The sequence below is a fragment of the Colletotrichum tamarilloi genome, assembly GCF_030869305.1.
Source record: "Colletotrichum tamarilloi strain Tom-12 chromosome Unknown Scaffold_10.1, whole genome shotgun sequence".
Lineage (NCBI taxonomy): Eukaryota > Fungi > Ascomycota > Sordariomycetes > Glomerellales > Glomerellaceae > Colletotrichum > Colletotrichum tamarilloi.
Window position 1 is genome coordinate 762,048 of NW_026849393.1, and position 20,249 is coordinate 782,296.

Sequence of the window (20,249 nt, forward strand, 5' to 3'; positions counted from 1 at the left end):
AAGAACTGGGAACCTCGGAATGGAGGAGCAGAGGGCGAGGAAATGAACTACGTAGTGAATCAGGGTAGAATAGGACTTCTATTAAGGTATCTAACGCATCTGTCTCCCAGGAAACCAAAAAGGTCTCTCTTTTCCTTCCGTCTTTCTCCCGCGCCCGCTTCCTTAACCGCCCTCCCCTCTTCCTCCAAGCCGGCTTCTCATCTTCGTCGTCCCAACGAGTCCAATGAGAGCCGCGGAAAATAACACGCAAAGTACGGTAAGTAAGTTAGGAAAGTCGGACCTCGACCAGCTCTGGCGGGAAAATGGCCTCACAATACCCGGCAGCACTTGCATCGATGGCTCTCTGGGCCTACCTAGGCTGGCTACCTAGAACGAGGGGCCCCACCAACGCTTTTACCCCTCCCCCTCCAAAACCCACGGGCGTCCCCATCCCGTCGTCCACCCATTTCCCGCATGTGAAGTGTCGTCATTACCGCGGGGTCGAGTACTTAAATACATACACATACATACATGCACCACCACATGGCCAATGTACATAAAGCTCATGAAGAACACCGCGGCGAAACTCCGGAACCGCAGCCGCCGAATCTCGCTTGATGCGCCATTTACTTGCTTTGATATGAGAGGAATCCTGCATTCTTTGAATACCAATAGTTGTGGTTGGAGTAGCGGAAGCCGAGACTTCATCGCGATCAGCCCATCGTTCCAAACCCCCGCACAAACCATCCGCCCTCCATCATCCCGACTCCCGAACCCGCCGCGCCCAGCTTGCGAAACAGAGTTCTGCCGAGCGTAGGGTCGGGGAACTCGGGGAGACGGGCCTGTGAGAATCTTCATTACAACCTAACCTTGCGCGAAATATTCCGTCTCGCATAGCCGTGTAGATAAGTGCATCAGTATAGCGTACAGATCAACGTCGAGTGATTGACCACTATCGACGGGAGACGAGGCGCATTCGTACTCAGTAGGCTTACCGCCGAGGTCCTTTCTTTCTCCGTTCTGAATATCGTGATAAGATTGAGATAGCTTCCGAATTACAGACTGAGAATACCACGTACTTTTGAAGACATACTATAGAAGAGGGGATCGGTCCAATGTAACCGCACTCCAGGAACGGGAAATAAACAAAACAACCTCACCTGTTGTGTCCAATTGTTCGTATGCTTACCTTACCCTACACAAGATCTATTAGATGTGTAACTAAGTGGACGGCAGCTCCCGCGGCAAACTCCACTAGCCGCAAGGATACAGCTCGCTCGGCCTGCGCCGGGATGAACATGGGAAATTCCAGCGCAACAAAATCGGGACGATGGGAGGGCTGAACACCTCTCGGTCCCGAGATGCGCGAGTGAGCCGTCTAGTGTGGTAATGTCGTCATTGAAGCCTGGTCACAATATGCCGACCATCTGAAGAGAACATGGTGATATCTATTGCAAGATGTTGAATAGGATCAATGTTCAGAGCTCAATATTAAATCCTGGACATTGGCTTCTCGCGCCATCGTGTCCGCCGTTCACCCCCTCTACCACGACAGCTCTTCCCCATTACGATTGTGGCGGTCGTCACAGCTCATCAACTAAACGAAAAGTCACTTCCTGGTGCCAGCAGTCAGGCTGTAGTCACAAATATCACAACGACACTTGAGTACGTGTCAACATAGTCTTAAGCTTGAATTATTTCATATCTAAGTACCTCTGCGCAGGCATCACCTCTCCACCAGCAACTCAGCTCGTGTTGCCTGCTCATGAAATGCGCAATGCTCGTAGAGGGGCAGAAAGGAAAAGGCCAACCCTTGGCCTTGCAAAAGCAGAAAACCCAACCACGCCCCAAACTCCTATTCATGATGAGCATACCGGCCAGCCAAACCAAAGGATCATCTTGTTTACGGTGCAAACACCCCCGGCGCAAACTCGCGTCGCCTTAGCAACGTCTCCGCAAGCCCCTCCATCCCTCACTCCTGAGTTCCCTTTACAGAATCTCCTTCAACTGCTGCTTCTGCGCCGGTGTTAAGCTCGTGGGGAACTTGACATTGTACTTGATGACAAAGTCGCCCCTCGTTCCAGGCTTCTTGGAAATGGGCATGCCCAGGCCAGGGTACCGATCGGAGCTGCCGGGCTGTGTGGGGCCGTTCTTATCGAGGTTCAGCTGCTTGCCGTCGATCGTCGTCACCGTCCGCTTCCAGCCCGTGAGGGCCTCCTTTAGGTCCAACTCGACAGTGTGAACCAGGTCGTTATCTTCGCGCACGAATAGCGGGTGAGCTTTCTGTAATCTTCGTTAGTACTGCCATATCTCTAGTTTTCGCATCGGGAATGTGGTTGTTAACGTACCTCTTCCAGAATAAAGTGTAGGTCCTGCTGGCCGCCTTCTTCCTGGTCGCCAACGCCCTTGAACTTGATCTTGCTTCCCTTCTTCAGACCAGGCTTGATGGGCACCTCGAGAACCGTATCAGTCGTCGTCCTCTTGCCCGTGTCGTCAAAAGTCTTGCGCTTAATCTTCATCTTCTTCGTCACGCCACGAAACAGCTCCTCCAATGTGAGTGGGAGAGGCCGCTCCACCGTGGTGACCTCGGGCGTCGCCTCCCTCGCCCCCCGAGAGTCGCCGAATCCGCTGCTACGCATGCGCGATGATCTGCTACCCCGCGGGCCGCCGGCACCGCCAAACGTCGAAAAGATGTCGGAAAAGTCGTCCATGCCGCCCGCGCCGCCGCCGCCGCCACCGCCCATACCGCCAGCACCAGAGCGCATGAACTCGGCAAAAACGTCATCCGCCGAGCTGAAGTTGAACCCGTTGCCGCCCCCTCCTGTGCTGAAGCGGAACGTGCGTGCGCCGCCGCCGCCTGGCATGCCTCCTCCTCCAAAGTCGAAGCCACCGGGCATGCCGCCCCCAGCGAAGGGGTTGGCGCCACCGGCATCTGGAGGAGGGGCGCCGCCTCCGCGGAGCAGGAACTCGAGACCGTAGTCATCGTACGTCTTGCGCTTCTCGGGATCGGAAAGGATCTCGTAGGCCTGGGAGCACTCTTTGAACTTCTCGGCGGCGTCTGGGTTATCCTTGTTCTTGTCGGGGTGCCACTTTAGTGCGGATTTCCTATGTACGTGAGATGGTTAGCATACTACGGTCTGATATGGCCGTGTGTGGAGGCAAAGAGGGCGATTGGGCCACGCCGTTGGGCAACGACGGGTAAGAGAGAAGTGAGGGGCAGAAAGGGCGAAAGGACAAAAAACAAGTTTCAGGGAAGGCTATTGTGACTTACCGATAACCCTTCTTGATTTCATCTTGCGTCGCCGTGGGCTTGACGCCCAGCTGATCGTACAGCTTAGTTTCTTTCACCATTGTTCAAGACTGTCGTGTGATTGTTGTGTAAAAGTCGACCAGTCAATTAAACGGAGGGGTAAAAGTAGTGTGGATATCGCAGCGAAACTGTCACTTGTCTTCGCTGATGTTGTGTCTTTCGTGTGTCACTTGGGGTGACTTTATGTCTGAATCCTTGAATGTTGCTTTGCTTGCGCAGTCAATCGACGTGCGTGTAGGTAGTGAACTGCAAAAGAAAAAAAAAAAAGGTTGGTGGTTTTTTAAAGAAAAGAAGAATTGGAGAGAATGGTTGGATGATGCAGCCGACTGTCTGGGTCTCGGTGCGTGATATGTACCTCTACGTAAGGTAAAGTTGGTCCTTACTGCGCAAGGTAAAAAGCCAAGAAAGACTGGGTCACCGAGGGGAGCCCAGAGCGTCTAGTGGTAGAAAAGCACCCCCGGCCGTCTTCAACGGAAGAAACAGGGCGTGATTGTGGAAGGTTCGGTGCCCGTCTCTCGAGAGAGGAGCCTAGCCCCAAAGAGCAGGGGGGTGGGAAGGGAGAGCCTAAGAGGACGGGATTGGCGGGAGCAGGAAGGAAGGAGGGGGAGCCTCGACCACCTTTACCCCCGTCCCCGTGTGACTTTGCGACCCAAAACCTGGCGGGGCGTCGAATCGGGTGATCTCACTCGAACTGCCTCGATGGAAGAGCGCAGAAAGGCTGGATGGGGCTCGTCCAGTCAGGCCCTTGGTCTCGAGATTGTCTGATCACAAAAGTATCCATACAATCCTCTACATCTAGATAGTACTTATCCAGTCTTTTAGTAAACGGGGTCCTGAGATAGGTACTTATGCTCATGATATCCTTCATTCCAGACGAGTATCATCAGCCAGGGAGCTCTTTGGGCAGCAGGGAAGCAGTCGCAAATGGACAATGACGAAAATGGCGGGGTCTCTTGCCGTGCGGGAATAGCGGAGTCAGGCTCATGCCGTGGCTCGAGCGCCGCTTCAAGCCACTATATCCCTGTAGCGTCTCTCACTTCTCCCAGTTGAATAAGAAGCTTCGAGAACCTTCTACGCAGTTATCCGACATACGTAATACAAGATAAGGCACCTACGTCAATGACAATATTGATCATTGGTGAATTAGGTGCAAAGTAGGTAGGTACGCATGCTTGCATCAAATAAACCGAGCCAATGGAGTATCCAATGATTGATAATCTCATCGCCTATTGCATACATCATCATCATACCATGTCAATGCCGTGTTGCGCTGTGCTGTGCTGCAGAGCCTCCGAGAAGCAAAAGATGCTTGCTGCTTTGCATACCTCTCAAGGCTTTGCCTGTATCGTTATGCCTTTGCAAGTCTCCCTGTGTAGACCAAACCTTCCCCCCTGTAATGCTCTCTAGTGCCCAAGCTACTGATGCTCATCGGGAATCTCCATATCCATCATTTTTATCGTCTTTTGCTCATCTCTGGGGTCGTGTGCCGTTCCATAAATCGAGTGTCTAGCCATGAATGGCGATCCGGCCCCGCTTCCGCTCCGTTCCTGCATCTCGGGCCCCTTGGCTGGCTCTTCCACGTCTACGTCTGGCGTCACTGTACGACTAATCTCTGTGACGTCGTCCGTGGGAGCACTGGTCGAAAGGCCGTCCTGTCCCATGCCTGGCCCGTTGATGTCGTAACCTCCTCGTGCCTTATCTTGCGTCTCACTAGAGTACATGACCTGGGCTAGACTCGAGTTTTGTGTCTCTGTAGTACTTTGCCTGGTCGACAGATCGGTCATTTCCGTGTCCATGGTGCCGTCTCCGTCGCCGAATGGATCCGTCTCAAAGTCCCCGGCGCGCGAGTTAGTATCGCTGTTGCCCAATGAAGCTCGGTTGGTTGCCATAGAATCGACGCTGCCTGACCGGTATTTCCTCTTGGACGGCGAAATTGGCGACATGTTTGTGTTTCTCAAGTTGGCCACTTCCTCCGTGGTTTCCTGGTTCAATTCTTGCCTGAAAGTCTTGTTCTCGGCCTTTGCGAACCGTAATAGGGCGTCTGAAAGCGGTGACACAGGCGTATTGATTGCGTCTTCTGTAGCATACACGAGCAACGGGTTCTTAGTCTCAAAGTAGATTGCGTCAACCACCTGTTGGAAGGTGTATTTCTGTAATAAGTCAGCATCCAAGTGAGTCCCGAAGAGAAACACGCTGCAGCTTCGCGTACCTCGGCCTTTGCGTATTGTTTCGCACTATAAGACAGCCGCCACCACTGATCTACTAAAGTCGGCGTCTCATCAATGTCAATGAGGGTCGGCTCGGCTCGCTTGCAGACATATGTCACGTTTTGCTGCGTTGCTATTCCCCTCAAGAGGTACTTCTTGCCAGTGAACGGCTTGCTCAAGCCTGGCTTGTCGGGGTCAGTCAGTATAGTGTTGAGATACTGCTTCCTTTCCTCAAGCCTCTCACGTTCCCACTTGAGTTCTGCTTCCATTATTAGTGGCCGATAAACATATGGTAAAAATTGAGCTCGACGTACTCTGTTGCTTTTCTCTGACTTGAGCAAGCTGCCACTTGCATCTCTGGAGCACCTTTTGCGAGCCCTTGAAAAGCTCCTCCTCGCCTTCAGACAAGACACACGGCACGTCTTCTAGACGAAGGGTACCTTGCTCATCGTCGTCTGACTTTCGCAGCTCTCTGAACCGTCCCAGGCCGTCCAGATAGTTGACGTGGCTCTCATACTCCTTGATTGTCTTCTCCAGCATTTCCTCTTTGTTGTGGACCTTGTCGGTCTTCGGATCAATCCACTTAGTGAGCTCGAACTCCTTGGATTCGGCCTCGTAGAGCATTCTATGCACCCACGCAAGGTGTTCCTGGCAGACCTTTGCCTCTTCCTTCCGGCTCTCTAGATAGCGCTCTGGATACCACACTTCGGGAATGTCAAGCTTATCGGGCGTGCCATCGCCATCGATAACAACTGTCATGACCTCGCCCATGTCGTCGAGAACAACCATTCCGGTATCCGCATTGAGCTCCAGCCACGTCATGACATCGTGCCACACGATCCAGTTCCAAGCTTCGTACAGAGACGTCGTCTTTTCATATTGACTCTTCGTCAACTCAAAGTTCAAAAAAGCAAATCTGTGTGGGTCCTGAGTCCTCTCCAAGGTATCTGTAGACATGGGGCATGCTAGGTGCGTCAGGGGTTTGATGACATCGGCATCGGTCTTCTCGACGAGTGTGTCAAAGAACTGCCTCTCGGTAGCGAAGTTGGTTTTGGGAACCAGATCAGCCATGGAATCGACAGAACCGTAGCTTCTCTCAGTCAGGTCCAAAAAAGCCATTAGACGATGAATCTCCTCATGAAAGTTCGGCTTCGTGTCGTCAGCCCACTGGAGGTCGCCTTGGTTCATGGCGGCCAGGACGTGAGGGGCGTATATCGGTTGACCTTTCCACCATTCGCTGTTGTGGCCATAGCTGGCAGCTTGTTCACCACCCTGCAGTAAGATATTGCGTGCAAGCGGAATCTCATGCAGAATTGTCAACACGGAATCCAGATGGTGCTTAGATGTGCGTGCCGTGGTTCTCTGCACAAGGAACGCCGGGGCGTCATCTTCTCGCTTCCTCGCAGAAGGGGCGGGGTCGTCATCGACTGTCGTTTGGTACGAGCTCGTTGCCGTCGTCACCATAGCCCAGCTATTCGAGTCGTAGTCAGACCTGTTGGCAGGTCCAAAGTGCGGGGCGCCGGCGCTTCCGCCCGTGACGCCGGCTTCCTGAGGTATGTAGTCTGCATCCCGCTGGGAGTCTCGAATGGCCCTGTTGTAATCGTCCTCTTCTTGCGCAGCGGTACTGGGAGCTCCTAATGTCCATGGTCAGCCAAAGCCCCACACAACAGGGAAGGCAGTACCGGAAAGGTCCCCGGTCGTCCAGTCAATCATCCTACCAAGCGGCGATCGGTTGTTTGTTCTCGATGGAGGTCGTGAGGGAGCACCTGCTGAAGGCCCGTAGAAGCCGTTGTCGGGTGGAGGCGTAACGCCTTGTATGACGGCATTGTCGGGGGCCTCGATGTTAAAAGCTGGCCAGCAAGAGTCAGCAACACGATATCTCCAGCTGCTGGAGCGCAGGACCAGACGCACCTATACCCGTGTGGTTCGGCTCCCCGTCACGACTGGCTCCGAATGCTGTGTCGTCCCATGTGTATTTCCTCCGGAACTGGGAGCCCTGTTAGCTGCGATGAAGCGCCCTTTGACCAGGGCACGACATACCACGTCCACTCCATCTATCAAGACCTCTGACGCAAGCTCATCCCGATTGCTGTTGCTCTGTACTCCACGTCAGCCCTTCTGTGCAGCAGGACGAGCATCGCGCTTGTCCAACAGCCGCCGTCATCTCACCTTGAGTGCCGTAATGACGATATTACGGTCTCTGGCGGGGTCAAGGCCCGAGAACTCAAGGAAGTTGTCCACATCCTCAGGCGTGGGTTCAGGCGCCATGTTGTAGAGCCACCCCTCAGACAAGAATATTGTTGTCGAATCGATTCGTTGCGAATGGTTCGATTAAAAGCGACGGTGATGGAAGGGTCGAGGGTAGTTGCGCATGGCTATCGAGGAAGACGGGCTGGAGTCGTAGGTGACCTGGCGCATGTAGCTTTGCCAGAGAGAGGCTCGGAGGTGTGGGTAGTGCCAAACGGAAAGGACCCGACGTACTGTAGAGGCGACCCGGTCTAGGCGTGATGCTGCCCGTAAGGGTGCGGAAGAAAGGTCGGAAGGCAGCACTCAGTAACAGTACGGGAGAAAGCAGTGCCAGCGGACTCGCAATTCCACTCCGTTCGTCTTGTCGTCAGATGGGGTCAGGACACCTCACGTTCGGTATGGTACCTAAGGGACGTGGAAGTGGCATCGGATGCAAGTACGTAGACCTGTGCTGAGAAGGCCCCACGAGCTGTCTGTCCTGCCGATTGCTCTGGCGGACAGCGCGTCCCAAGGTAGCAGCGGCACAAAGACACTTCCCCACCATCTGCCGTCACCATCACTCTTTACCCTCATAGGCACCTAGCCTTTGGGACACAATTAAGCAAACATGTAAATCGAGCTCTAGGCTCAACTACTTAGAGAAAGGAGAATAGTCGGCAATAGGTCTTTCTTCCTGATGTTACCCATCTACTTCGTAGAAAGTTAGGTAAGACAAGGTCATTGAAAACCCTCATGGATGCTGATGGTGTCAGCGGGGCAAATTTACACTTTAGGCCCCTTACGGTGCTGAAGGATCGGAACGGCGTGCACGTTTACGGCCACTGCCGGCCCAGTCGTCGCGAATGTTGGACCGACAAGCGGCAGATGGAAAGTGACCGGAGTAGGTACATAAAGGTGCGATAGACTGGCCGAGAACGTCAGGGAAAGTCTGCTTATTACCCGCAAAAGGTACGGTATACTTTCTCAGATAATCGAGCTTTGCTAAATTTTCCCACAGTGGCGCACTCTGCAGTTGCTCAGTTGTAAAATCATTGATTGGTCTAAGTGCGGTATCTCATACGCTGTTCTGGCTGCTTGGTTTGCCAATCAGCCACCAAACTACTGAATCCCGCCCCCTTCTGATTTCTCTGCTTTTGCAGAGCCAAATATGAACTCCCGTATCCCTGTGTGGAAGCCCTTCCCAGAAGCCCTCCTCAGACATTGAATGATGCCAAACCCGTAAAAGAAACCAAGACGCCGTGTTAGCCTAAGCAGGCCGTGCTGACAGCCGGTAAAACGCCCGGGGCCGTCGCTATGCATTATCATGCGTGTAGAGGAAGAAAGATGTAAGTAATGTGAGAGATGGCAAAGGAGACCACCGCAAACGCCGCCGCCGCCGCCGCCAAGTCAGAGTGCCCGCCGGGAAGTGTTTGCATTTCTTGGTGTCGCAGGTTCATGTTGGAGCAGAAAAGTGTGTGCTGGGTCGATTCCCATGTTCGAGGGTTGGATTCAAGGCTTATCGTCGTCCGCATCCTCGTCTTCATCGTCCTCGTTGTACTCATCCATGTCGAAGTCGCTATCTCTGCCGCCCAAATCAAAGTCGCCCTCGTCGTCCGTCTCGTTCCAGAAGGCGTCGTCGTCGATGGGCTTCTGAGGCACAGGCTCCAGATCAGCAGATGTGGGGAAGACCACACCCTCGGGAATGTCCTTCTTGGACTTCGCGACCGTATCTTGCGCTCTCTTCTGGTACTCGGCGCGGTTGTCACGGTAGAGAACGCTTGCGTCGACGTTGGCGGGAGAGTTGATCTCAGGGTCGTCCAGAAGGAGCAGGACAGAACGCAAGACCGACTCGACGCCCTGCAGGGGAGACCAACGCTCGCAGGCCTGTTCGCCAGACTGCTCGTCTTCGCCGGGAGTGTGGAGGATGGAGATGCAGAGCTTGCCGTCGGTGTAGATGTTTGGGTGGCAGATATTCTTGTTGAGGAAGCGGAAGGTGGGAGGCTGGTATGGGTAGTCTCGAGGAAACGTCATTTCGGCCTAGAAAAATTCAGTAAGCCGTGTGCTTTTACAGTGTATTTGGGGCAGGGAAGATCAAACAAACCTTGAGATAGCCTCCGTTGAAGGCGCTGTCAGGGTTGACGACCATGAGGCCAAGCTTCCAGTTCAAGACATTCCGCTCGTCGACATCAATGTGAACCCATTTCTCCTTCTGCAGGGTTTGATATTCACTCATCAATCGCTTCTGCGCCATGATGTTGGAGTATTTATAACGGTAAGGTGGCGGTGATTAGTATGCGGGAAAGAACCACTTAGTCGTGAGGGAGTGGGATGAAGTTGGAGCGATGAGATCGATTTGTCGCAGAGAAGAAGATGTCGGAATTTGATACGATGCAAGTATGCAATTGTGTGCACGAGCAGCAGTAGAAAAAGGAGGGCACTCGTGTGGGCAGACAGTGAAGAAGGCGCACCGCAAGTTCTCACAAGAGGCGTGTGACCAGAGAAAGGAAGCGACGATGAGGTGGGATGGAGGGTATGGAGGGGCGAAAGGGGATGACTCGATAAACCACCGACCTGACTCGGAGTGGGCGGCAGGCGATAAGATAAAGGGAGACGGGAGGACCGACCCGTACGTATGAAGACCTGGGGCTATTTGGTGGGTGGTGGGATTCGGGTGTGTAAGAGTATGAGACGGGGAATGGAGCGGCGGTAAAGGCCTGGTCCAGGGAGAGAGATTTTATGCTGTGTGCGATGTGAGAGAAAAAGAAGAGGGCATCCGGGGACAAAGCTGAACAACGGGAAGTCGCGATGCAAAGAGATAGTCTCATATTTAGAAAGCAGCAATTCCAGCCAGAGTCTGAGGTGGTCCCTTTGCGATTTATCAAGGTTCCCTGCCATGAGGTACTCCGCAAGGTTAGTAGACCGGAAACTGCCCTGCCTGGACGATTTGGGATACCATGGGACCAGGGACCACCCGAGATGGCTAGACTCCTCAAGGAGGTCACGCAGTGTCTCGGATCCGTGGCCAGCTTCAGAGCCGTCGTCTGTCCTTGGCCCTAGCAGTACCAGCACCCTACCTTGCGGAGTAAGTACTCCTTGTCTGCCGCTGTCGGGTGCCTGTGCTTCTGGCCCTTGTCTAATTGTCCTTGGACATGCGAAGACCTTGTGAAGTATTCGCACAATAATGTAAAGGTCACTTCACCAATGCAAGCATCAGTCAGCCAGCCAAATATACCGCCACCAACAAACCTTTCGCAATGGAAAATCTTTTGTCTGCTCTGCCATCAGTATTGCTGTGTCATCTTTGTGTATGTTTACTCGACCTCGCCTCCGCCACCTCCAGTCTTCAACTCCAAGCCAACAACACACTCTGACACTGCAAAGGGGTGGTGGTCCGGACTCGCCATGCACCTCACAGGCACTGCCAGGTTTCTCTTTGTTGTCTGTGCATTTCAGCCTGTCACCACATCAGGTACCAGCACAGCACTTACACCGCATGATTCCCTCGAGTATCCCATCTACCTTAGCTACTGTTTCCAAAGACTGCCCAAGATGACTAAGGACACTAATACGGATAAAAGTTGCAAATAATATGAGGTCCATCATAGTATCCATCCTCTATAATATGCCATCAAGGTATCCGTACAAGTTGGCAATCAACTGATCAAACGCTCCAAAATACTTCCGTTTCGGTACCTGACCGGGAGCCTCTGTCCTCGCATAACGACCCGGCACGTAAATCCTTATTACCTACTTTACATACATGGTATGTCGCAAGAAAGGCGTCACAGTAGTGTAGGTAAACCAAGTCGAACCCCAGATAAACTCAATGCTCCTTGGTCCGATCGTCCCGACCCAGCCATGCAAACTCGCAGAAACCCACGTCACAAGTTACCGCCCCGGCATCGGACCCCTGCTTTCCCGTTCATTGTGCTGGTTTTGGCACCACCGCTGCCAACCGCCACAACCTACACCAAGGGATTGTTCTTGCAGACTCGAACGAAATTGGTGCTTCAGTACGAACTCTCGGTAGAAATGGTAAAGAAAACCGATAAAGGACCTTGGAAAGGAATCAGGAACAAAACAATTGAGCTTCCAGGAATTCTCCATTTCTTTATTTCTCTGTGTCTTGCGGCAGCAAGTTACAAGCTCGCCCCATCTACCTTACCCATCTGACTATGCTCCCAAATCATAGTAGATGCAATTCCCTGTCCGGAAGTTGTATAAAAACGCGTGCCGGCTGCCGCCGCTGCCGCCCTTCTTCTCCCACGCCCACTTCCAATTCAGCAACATGTCGTGAATCTCCCTCACGTACTTCTTCTCCGCCGTCGTGACGCTGTGCTCCACCCGCCGCCAGCTCTCCCCGTCCGAAAGGCACGTGTCCCGGATGAGGTCCATCACCTGATCCGTCGTCTCGATGGCCAGGATCGGCCCGTCGAGGAACGACCGCACCAGGCTCGCCGCGCTCACCTGCGCCTGCTCCACGACCGTCCTGCGATTGAACTTTTTGCTCCGCGTCCCCGCCACCAGCACCCGCACGTCCTGCTCCTGGTGGTGGTACGTCTCCATCGTCGCGTTGGTCTCGGCCTGCTGCCCGCCGCCACCGGCCCGCGACTTGACCATCGCCGCCGACTTGGACTCCTTGGAGTCCCGCTCCCGGATCTCAGCGCGCAGCCATGAGAGAAGCTGCGCCATGGGTATGTCAACGTCCGGCGTGTCCTTCTTGTCCATGGTCTTGACCTTGAGGATGGCGTCTTGCTTGATGATGATGACCCAGGAGTAGCCCTCGTCGCGGTTGCGAGAGAGCAAGTCTTCTGGGGACCGCGCATCTCTCGCGAGCTCGGCGCTGATGTTGTGCGACCACAGAGTCTGCAGGATCTCTATGCCCGTAGACCGCAGGACGGCAGCGTCGAAGCTGGCCACGAGGGCATCGCACTGTGACTTGTTGTGAGCAGCCAGACCAACCAGGAGGGAAAACGATGACTTACTCTCTTCGTGCTGCTAAACATGTTGTGACCCTCTTCTTCCGACTTTTTGAGGAATGCTTTTCCGCTCGTTTTTGGGGCCCTCGAAAGCTTCTCCCACGACAGGTTGAATCCCACCGCGTGGCGCTCTTCGTAATGGCTGCCAATCCTAGGACGATTCTCCCTGATGAGGCTGTCGTATCTGCCACCCGCGGCAAACACATCCTTCATCTTCTTGTCGTAGAGGCAGGAGAATAGAGTGCCGCCGGTATAGAAGCTTTCTTTCAGACTGTTCAATGGCGTGACATAGATCTTGCTTGTGACTCCAAGTCGCTTGGCATACTCCGAGACCTCTCTTAGGTGGGCCAAAGTCGACGAGGCTCGCTGATACATGTCAGTGCCTTCAAATAGTGTCTTGAGCTTGGAGAAGGCCTTGGACGGCGTATCTGAATCCTGTTAGTATGTGCCTCAAAGTAATAGAAATGGAAGCCGGCAAACCTCGAAAGTCAAATCGTTGCAACTCATCGACACTGGTTGCCGAAAGGCCTACGAGGGGAGAACGCAGCTGGGCTCTGATCTTCTGCCAGGACCAGTGATGAATATTGAGCTTGCTGAGAACATCTGCCACAGCCCTTCGGGAGCCATGCTCGACGCGACAATAGTCAAAGATTAGTTGCAGCAAGTCGGAATGTCCTAGATGAAAACACATCTGGCTCGTAGATAGTAATGGAAACGTGGCAATGATTTCGTCGAGCACTTTGAGAACCTCGGCCTCCTTCAGTGCCATGTCAAGGGTGGTGGTCGTGACAATGTCAAAGTCAACTTCGCCCAGCATATAGGGTTGCCCGGTATCACCCTTATCACGAAAAATATTGCCAAAAGTGAAAGTGCGCTGGACGCCCGGAGTCCCGCTGGCTTTGGCAAGCATCCTTGCGTGGCCCATTGTGAGATCAAACGGCAGCTGCAGAACGGTACCGTTCGAGTCCAGGAGTCTCATGACGTTCTCTGCATAGTGGGATGACCGCGGGTAGAGGCAAGTGCGCTGACATTCCAGAGCTCCGTGTCGGCGAAATATGGAAATCAGCGTTTCCTTGACGATGCTCTGGTTGAGCAAGTCTGCCTGGCTGGGACTCGCCTCATGCATGTCCCAAGCGTAATCTTTAGCTTGCTCCAGGGGCCGTGAGAAAAGCGTCGAAAGCATCTTCTTGTAGTAAGGCGAGCTGGGGTCGGCTAGACCAGCCAACGTTCGTCTGATGGTCTCGCTTTCCATTTGCACCGGAAGCTTACCACTTTGCAGCAATTCTGCACTCGATGGCCTTTCTTTGGGATTGTGGGTGATGAGAGACAGGACGATATCCGTCTGTATCTTTTCGGCAGGCTTGAAATCCACAGGGAGCTCGGGACTTGGTCGCCGGAGCTTCTCGAGAACTTCTGCTCTTTGCATGCCCAACATCGGGGGATAACACATCTCGAAGAAAATGATGCCCAGAGAGTACATCTAAACAGTGTCAGCGACACGATCACCAAACCAAAACAACATAGTTTGCGCTAGAGACTTACATCCACTTTTGAGCTGTACATCCCGCTAGACCCGGAGCGCACTTCCGGCGCAGCATACGACGTAGTCCCGATACTCCTGGTAATATCGTCCGACTCCATGGCGTTAGGAAGAGCCCGATCGACCGCAAACTGACCGCTAGTGGCCAATCCAAAGTCTCCGATCTTGACATTATCCGTCCCATCACTGCTGTGAGCAATGAAGATATTTTCAGGTTTGAGATCTCGATGGACGATACTTAGACCGTGGATATGTGCCAGACCTTCGAGAACCTGACGGAAAAGACGCCATATTTCCGGCGTGTTTTGGTACAGCTTTCGAGTGATCAGATCACGTAACGTCTATTGCTGTCAGTCTCGCCGATGGTTTCGTAGGGAGTGTATTCTGTGTGGTATGAACACTCACCCTCTTTTCGCAGTACTCCATGGAAATGTACAACACGGTTCGGAAAGATCGCTGGGGCTTGATTCTTCTCTGAATTTCCCTGCTCCTGGGGCCGTTCCCGACAGCCTGGCTGCTGTCGTCGTCATCTGAATCAGTTTCTTCCTCGGAACCTTCTTCATCGTCTTCCTCATCTTCTTCAGATTCTTCCTCGGCGTCCGAATCATCGTAGCCGAATTCCACCTGGGGATAGCCACTCGAAGACATGAAATCCAGGCCGCCGGTGCTGGTTGCAAAGTGAATCGCCGGGTCCTGTGAAATGGTATCGCGAGAGTCTTCCGTGTTCAGATCGTCCGTGGACGTGTCTCCCTCCGTATCAGACTGATCCGGTATCTCCTCAACCCAAGTGTTATAATAGCGCACCACAGCCGGGTGACTGAGCTGCGATAGTAGACGAACTTCTTTCAGAATTTCTGTCAAGCTTGCTTGTGACCTTTGGCTAATCTTCTTGATGGCATAGATCTGCCCATCCAGCTTCTTCCGAGCTTTGACAACCTCGCCGAATCCTCCTTTGCCGAGTCGACCTTCCTCGTCGAAGTCTTCCCGGTATCTCGACGAAGTGAGAGTTCTATTCGTTGACTCGCGTCTCAATCTCGGAGGTATTGGCGATAATGCGTTTACGGAGTGGTAATTGGACGCAATTGAAGCGGTATCCTCGACGATCACAGGGGCGTCGGTGGCGAGGAACTCGCTGGAGCCGAGTTCGAAAGCACGTGGTCGTTTCTTGGGATCCGGTTTGAAGAACCTAGTCACCAACTCCTGCAGAGGCCGCGATAGAGACATGGAGTCGGAGACAGCAGAGGGTGAGTGGTATTTTTGAGGCACGTCAAGTCCAAATATCATTTGAAGAAAAACGATGCCAAACTCCCACATATCCGTCTTTTGTGTATAATGCTGCTTCGATAAAGCTGCAGTCTCTGGCGGCAGCCAATATGCAGACTTTGCAGAGCTCAATCCAAGTGGCGCCTGTCCCTTGGAGGAGATGTTATGTAACTCCCTTTGGTAGCCTGCGTCTGACAACTTCGGCACGACTTCTCCTGTCTGTTCCCGGAAGAGCAGAACATTTCCGGCATGGATATCCTGATGCACCAGAGACTTGTTGTGCAGGAAGTTCAGGGCATCCAAGAGATCCCGTGTCCAGGCACGCACTTTGCTGGTGTCCAATTGGCCAGCCAGATCGAGCAGCTCGGCTAATGATCCCTTCTCAGCACTGGGCGTGAGGACATTGACAGTCCAGAGGCTTGCTGACGCTTTCTCGACATTGTTTTTCTCGCGCTCTACCTTGAAATCCAAGACCTCGAGCAAGTTGCGATGACGCACCTGTTTGAGCGCTTCCAGCTGACCCTCGAGTGACTGGATCTGCTTCTTGAACACCGCAGTGTCTTTTGAAGCCGGGCGAAGAACGGTCTCCTTGAGCGTCAAGTTGGGGCACTCCTGTCCGCTGCCAACGAGAGGCCAGACGGAGAAGACGGTTGAGACGGGACCTTTGGCAATCTCAGACTTTCCAAAGACAGCCTGGAAGGAAATGGCATTTCCAGTCTTGTCGGTGGTCTGGCAAGGTCTGTCAAAGATAATGCGGCCACTTTCGGGCCAGTTGGGGCCGTCCATTGTGTCGAGAGATGGTAATCCTCCGTTGGGGCGGTTCTTTTTTCGTGTCTCCTTGGCTTTCTCTTTCTGACGCTTTAATTCAACCTGCAACAAGCCACCGAGAACCCTCTCCTCCTCCTTGCTTTCCTCTTCCTTCTTGCGCTCCTCGGCCTGTTTCTGTTCTTCGGCCAACTTGGCCAACGAGGCCTCGTGAGCCGCTCTCTCCTCTTCCAACGAAGGCAGCTCGAGTCCCTTCGCCTTTGCCTGGGCCGCGTCTTCGAGAACGTCTCTGAGTCCCTCTACGATACGGTCCACCATCTCCTGCTCCTCGGTAGCAAAGATCTTGGGCTCTGTTTCGAGATACTTTTGAAGTTTGAACAGAGTGACCTCGCGAAGGTCGCCAGTGTTCTTCAGTGTTAGCAGCGGCGGGCTTCTAGGGTACGTAGCAGTCATCACCACGCCCAGCGTAACTGCAAAGTCTTCATCTGATGAAGCTCTGATGCGAACATCGAACGAGGGGTCAGATTTCTGTTTGGAGCGTCAGCATCACGCTCTGTTCAGTAAAACCTTGTTATACTGAGGACAGGACGATATAATTGTGTTCATTACCTTCCAGGCACCCGGCGTCTCTGCATGCCTCATGAAATCCTCTCCATAAATGGCTTCAAGGGCGATGAGCTCGTTCTGCTGGAGCTCTTCATACTCCAACTTGGGGGCGGCCTCGGGACCCTTTGGTTTGAGTCCCGGAAAGCTTGAGTCATCTTCATTTTTCTGCGGTTTGTCGATGGGCTTGTTCCACACCCCGGATGATTTCCACGCCATATCGAGGACGACGAGAAAAGGCTTGACGAATCACCACAGCGCGAGCCGTGACAGTCCGTTACGGGAAAGCCATAATTGGTACGTTGAGCAAAGTTAGTTATTCAGATATAGTGATATGGGTGAAGAAGAGCTAGGAAGAAAAGAGGAAGAAGTCACAAGCGCAGGTCTAGCCGATGAAAGCGCCACACCGCGACCATCGACGGCTGGCGGCCTGGTGCGCTGTCACAGTACGGCGCATTCGCCTTCAGCTGGGTGCCTTACCGCTGCCAAACTGAAAGTGGGTAGTCGTTTTGGGGCGAACAAGTGCCCCTCAATGATGACGCTGACCGTCTTAGTTGCTCTTTTCAGTGGGCCAAGGCGCCTGAAGCTCTGAAGAACCCTGAGACGAGGGGCAATGGAAGTGACAGACATTGGAGGCAGTGTGCACACGGGGTGACTCAGCACTGTGTGGGGCCAGGGGCCGAACCACGGACGCGCCGTCCGTATGCGGTAACAAAGTAAACAACTGAGAAACCACATCTGTTCGCCGCGGTCAGATCACCAAAGACTGCGCAAATAATTAATACCTGACCCGCCGGGACACGAGCGCATGTGATGTGATCTCGTCTGTCGGACTCCGCTCAACCTCAAACACCATTGATCCGCGTGCATACATCTACTGGCACAACCAACTTCCTCCACCGATAAGAAGCCCACAAGCAACCTAGGATGTTGGGCTGGGTTCTTAGACGAGGGTTGGAGGGCGCGTCGGGGGGAAACAGAGCAAACGCAGGCGCAGGTGAGAAGACCCAGCCAGACTGACCCTTCTTTCTCGCCGCATCGCACGGCTTTTCTGACTTCTAATCCACAGCAGACGACACAACACAGATTGAGCAACCAGATACGCCCGCGCCCGTCTTTGCCGCCCGCGCACTCAAAAGCGCCATCTTTGGAACACCCGCGCGACCTGACGACGATAATACTGCCACCATGGCGCGTCGCAAGGACGAAGACGACTCTGATGCTGAATCCCGAACCCCGATGAAACAACCTCAAGGAATTCTTCTCACTCCTGGAACCGGAACCTCTCGACGGAAGCGTGTGTCGTTCGGGCACGATGTGCTGGATAACAAGAAGGTCGACAACAGAAAGGGCAAAGAAGTAGACACCGAGGAACGACCGGGGAGGTTCCCAGACAGTTTTGCCGACACGACCAGCGACTCCGCAAGCAAGCGCACCAGATTGACCGAAACAATGGAGAACTCACGACGCAACAAAGGAACTTCAAGCTCGCGGGAGAGGAGCCAGACGCGGACCACCGCAGCCAGGAGCGACGATGCTGAGGACGAATGGGAGGAGGCTGACGACGACCAATGCATGCACGATATCACAATGGACCTTAACGAGCCCCATTCGCGGTCGGGCAAGTACTGGAAGTCGGAATTCGAACAATATCACCAGGACGCTAAAGCCGAGATGGAGAAATTGCTCAAGTACAAACAGCTTGCCAAGTCATACGCCAAGATGAAGGACGCCGAGGCTATCGACCTCAACGCCAAACTCAGGGAGGAGCAAGAGAAGGCCGCCAAAATGGAGAAGAAGATCTCTGAGATGGCGGCGCAGATTGCTGCGAAGCAGCGAGCCAGCGGCGAAGAGAGAGACAACCCTCAGCTCATCAAAGACTTGGCAAAACAGACTGCCGTAGCTGTTGAGTACCGGACGCAGGTGCAAGAATTGGCGGCCCTTTTAGAGAACCGCGAGAATGGCGAAGACGACGAGGGGGATGCACGAAGCAGGCGCCGGCGGCAGGCTGCCTCACCACGAACACACAAGACCTTGCTCGAGGCCCAGCGAGAATTGAGGAAGGCTAGAACACAAGTCAAGGAGAATGGGCAGCTACGAGAGGAAGTAGAGCGGCTGAAGTCCGATCTCCTGTTTGCAGAGCAACGAGCAAACAAGCTCGCCGAAGAAAACAAACGGCTTGCCGAGCAACAACCATCACAGAACAAGGAACAAGGCAATGACGCCACGACAACGGGGAAGCGCGTGGACGAGCTAGAGGATGCGATTCGCAAGAAAGACGATGAGTTACGCAAGTTAAAGTCGGAGTTTGAGAATTACAGAATGGATGCCGAAGCTACGCAAGAAGATACGCGGCGCATCTTAGAGAAGGCGACGGAGAAGATCAACGAGCTCAAGAGAGAAAACAAGACTCTCAAAGCAGGAACAGCTGATGTACCGAAGACGAAGAACACTGCTGTTCCCCATGAACGAGAGCCTGCCGTCAGAGAACAACGCGCTCAAGAGACTGACCGCTTCACTGCGGATCACAAAGGCCGTAAAACATCGACCGAAATAGGCCGCCGGAGCTTCGACCTGGTAGAATCACTAGGGAAGAAGCTCAACGAGCCAAAGTCTCAAAATCTTCGAGACAAATATCAGCGAGATGCCGACTCCCCCAGTTCAGACGACGAGCCGCCGGCGAGAGAACCACCGAGGCGCCCCCAGTCCGAAATCTTTTCGAATCGTATCAGTCTTGACAAGCCTAAGTGGCGACCTTTCATCCCAAGGTCACCCCGCAACAGAGAATACCTAGGTCCTGATCTGAACGACCGGATTGTCACCTCGAGCGAGGTTCCGACAGGCAACACGCCGGCACCTCGACACAGGTTCTCCAGCAAGGACAAGGACGCACCAATCGATTTGCTACAGGATCGTTTTGCTCGGCTAGGGGGGCCGGGAGAGCCCGATGTCGAGGCCAGCACCATGCTGGCGGCAAACATGTCCAAGAGCACATTACCTCCGCAGAGACGAGCAGCGGCCATCGCGCGAATAGAACAGAGAAAGGCCGACAAGAGGCGCGCAGCGTCGGGCCAGAGCAATAACAAGGAGAACATGCGACCACAGCGCTCATAATGTTAATTTGCATTTTGGGGCGGTTCACATTCTTCCGCTCTTTAGTGTGTATGGCGTTTGGGTTGAAGGGATATGATTCAGGCATTATTGTACGAGTAGTCTTTTTCGACCACCGAAGATGATAGCATGGAGTTTGGCGTGGGTATCATATCAACTCGGATTATTCAAATGATTCCAAGAAACCTCTCTCTCGCAGGCTGTGTGTTCCCCATGATTTACGTTTTTACCATGTTTTTTTTTCCTGTCTTTTATTTTTCCCTTTT

At 53.4% G+C, this 20,249-nt stretch overlaps 5 protein-coding genes across 5 annotated transcripts; 1 reads left to right on the forward strand and 4 right to left on the reverse strand.

The window, feature by feature from the left end:
* Window positions 1-1,968: 1,968 nt before the first annotated feature.
* Window positions 1,969-3,330, reverse strand: CTAM01_04402 (psi1; the record flags this gene model as incomplete). The annotated part of the gene is made up of 3 exons (XM_060520432.1): window positions 1,969-2,262; window positions 2,328-3,084; window positions 3,251-3,330. The coding sequence occupies 3 exons, from the start codon at window positions 3,328-3,330 to the stop codon at window positions 1,969-1,971; spliced, it is 1,131 nt and encodes a 376-aa protein (XP_060385077.1).
* A 1,374-nt stretch (window positions 3,331-4,704) lies between these two features.
* Window positions 4,705-7,764, reverse strand: CTAM01_04403 (ubiquitin interaction domain-containing protein; the record flags this gene model as incomplete). Its single annotated transcript, XM_060520433.1, has 7 exons — window positions 4,705-5,439; window positions 5,499-5,755; window positions 5,811-7,130; window positions 7,215-7,346; window positions 7,408-7,483; window positions 7,537-7,593; window positions 7,666-7,764. The coding sequence occupies 7 exons, from the start codon at window positions 7,762-7,764 to the stop codon at window positions 4,705-4,707; spliced, it is 2,676 nt and encodes an 891-aa protein (XP_060385078.1).
* A 1,467-nt stretch (window positions 7,765-9,231) lies between these two features.
* Window positions 9,232-9,973, reverse strand: CTAM01_04404 (ubiquitin-conjugating enzyme; the record flags this gene model as incomplete). The annotated part of the gene is made up of 2 exons (XM_060520434.1): window positions 9,232-9,759; window positions 9,824-9,973. The coding sequence occupies 2 exons, from the start codon at window positions 9,971-9,973 to the stop codon at window positions 9,232-9,234; spliced, it is 678 nt and encodes a 225-aa protein (XP_060385079.1).
* Window positions 9,974-11,895: 1,922 nt separating this feature from the next.
* Window positions 11,896-17,091, reverse strand: CTAM01_04405 (uncharacterized protein; the record flags this gene model as incomplete). Its single annotated transcript, XM_060520435.1, has 6 exons — window positions 11,896-12,654; window positions 12,708-13,129; window positions 13,182-14,181; window positions 14,244-14,582; window positions 14,647-16,797; window positions 16,879-17,091. 6 exons carry the CDS (start codon window positions 17,089-17,091, stop codon window positions 11,896-11,898), a joined length of 4,884 nt encoding a protein of 1,627 aa, XP_060385080.1.
* A 708-nt stretch (window positions 17,092-17,799) lies between these two features.
* Window positions 17,800-19,986, forward strand: CTAM01_04406 (uncharacterized protein; the record flags this gene model as incomplete). The annotated part of the gene is made up of 2 exons (XM_060520436.1): window positions 17,800-17,869; window positions 17,942-19,986. 2 exons carry the CDS (start codon window positions 17,800-17,802, stop codon window positions 19,984-19,986), a joined length of 2,115 nt encoding a protein of 704 aa, XP_060385081.1.
* Window positions 19,987-20,249: the final 263 nt, after the last annotated feature.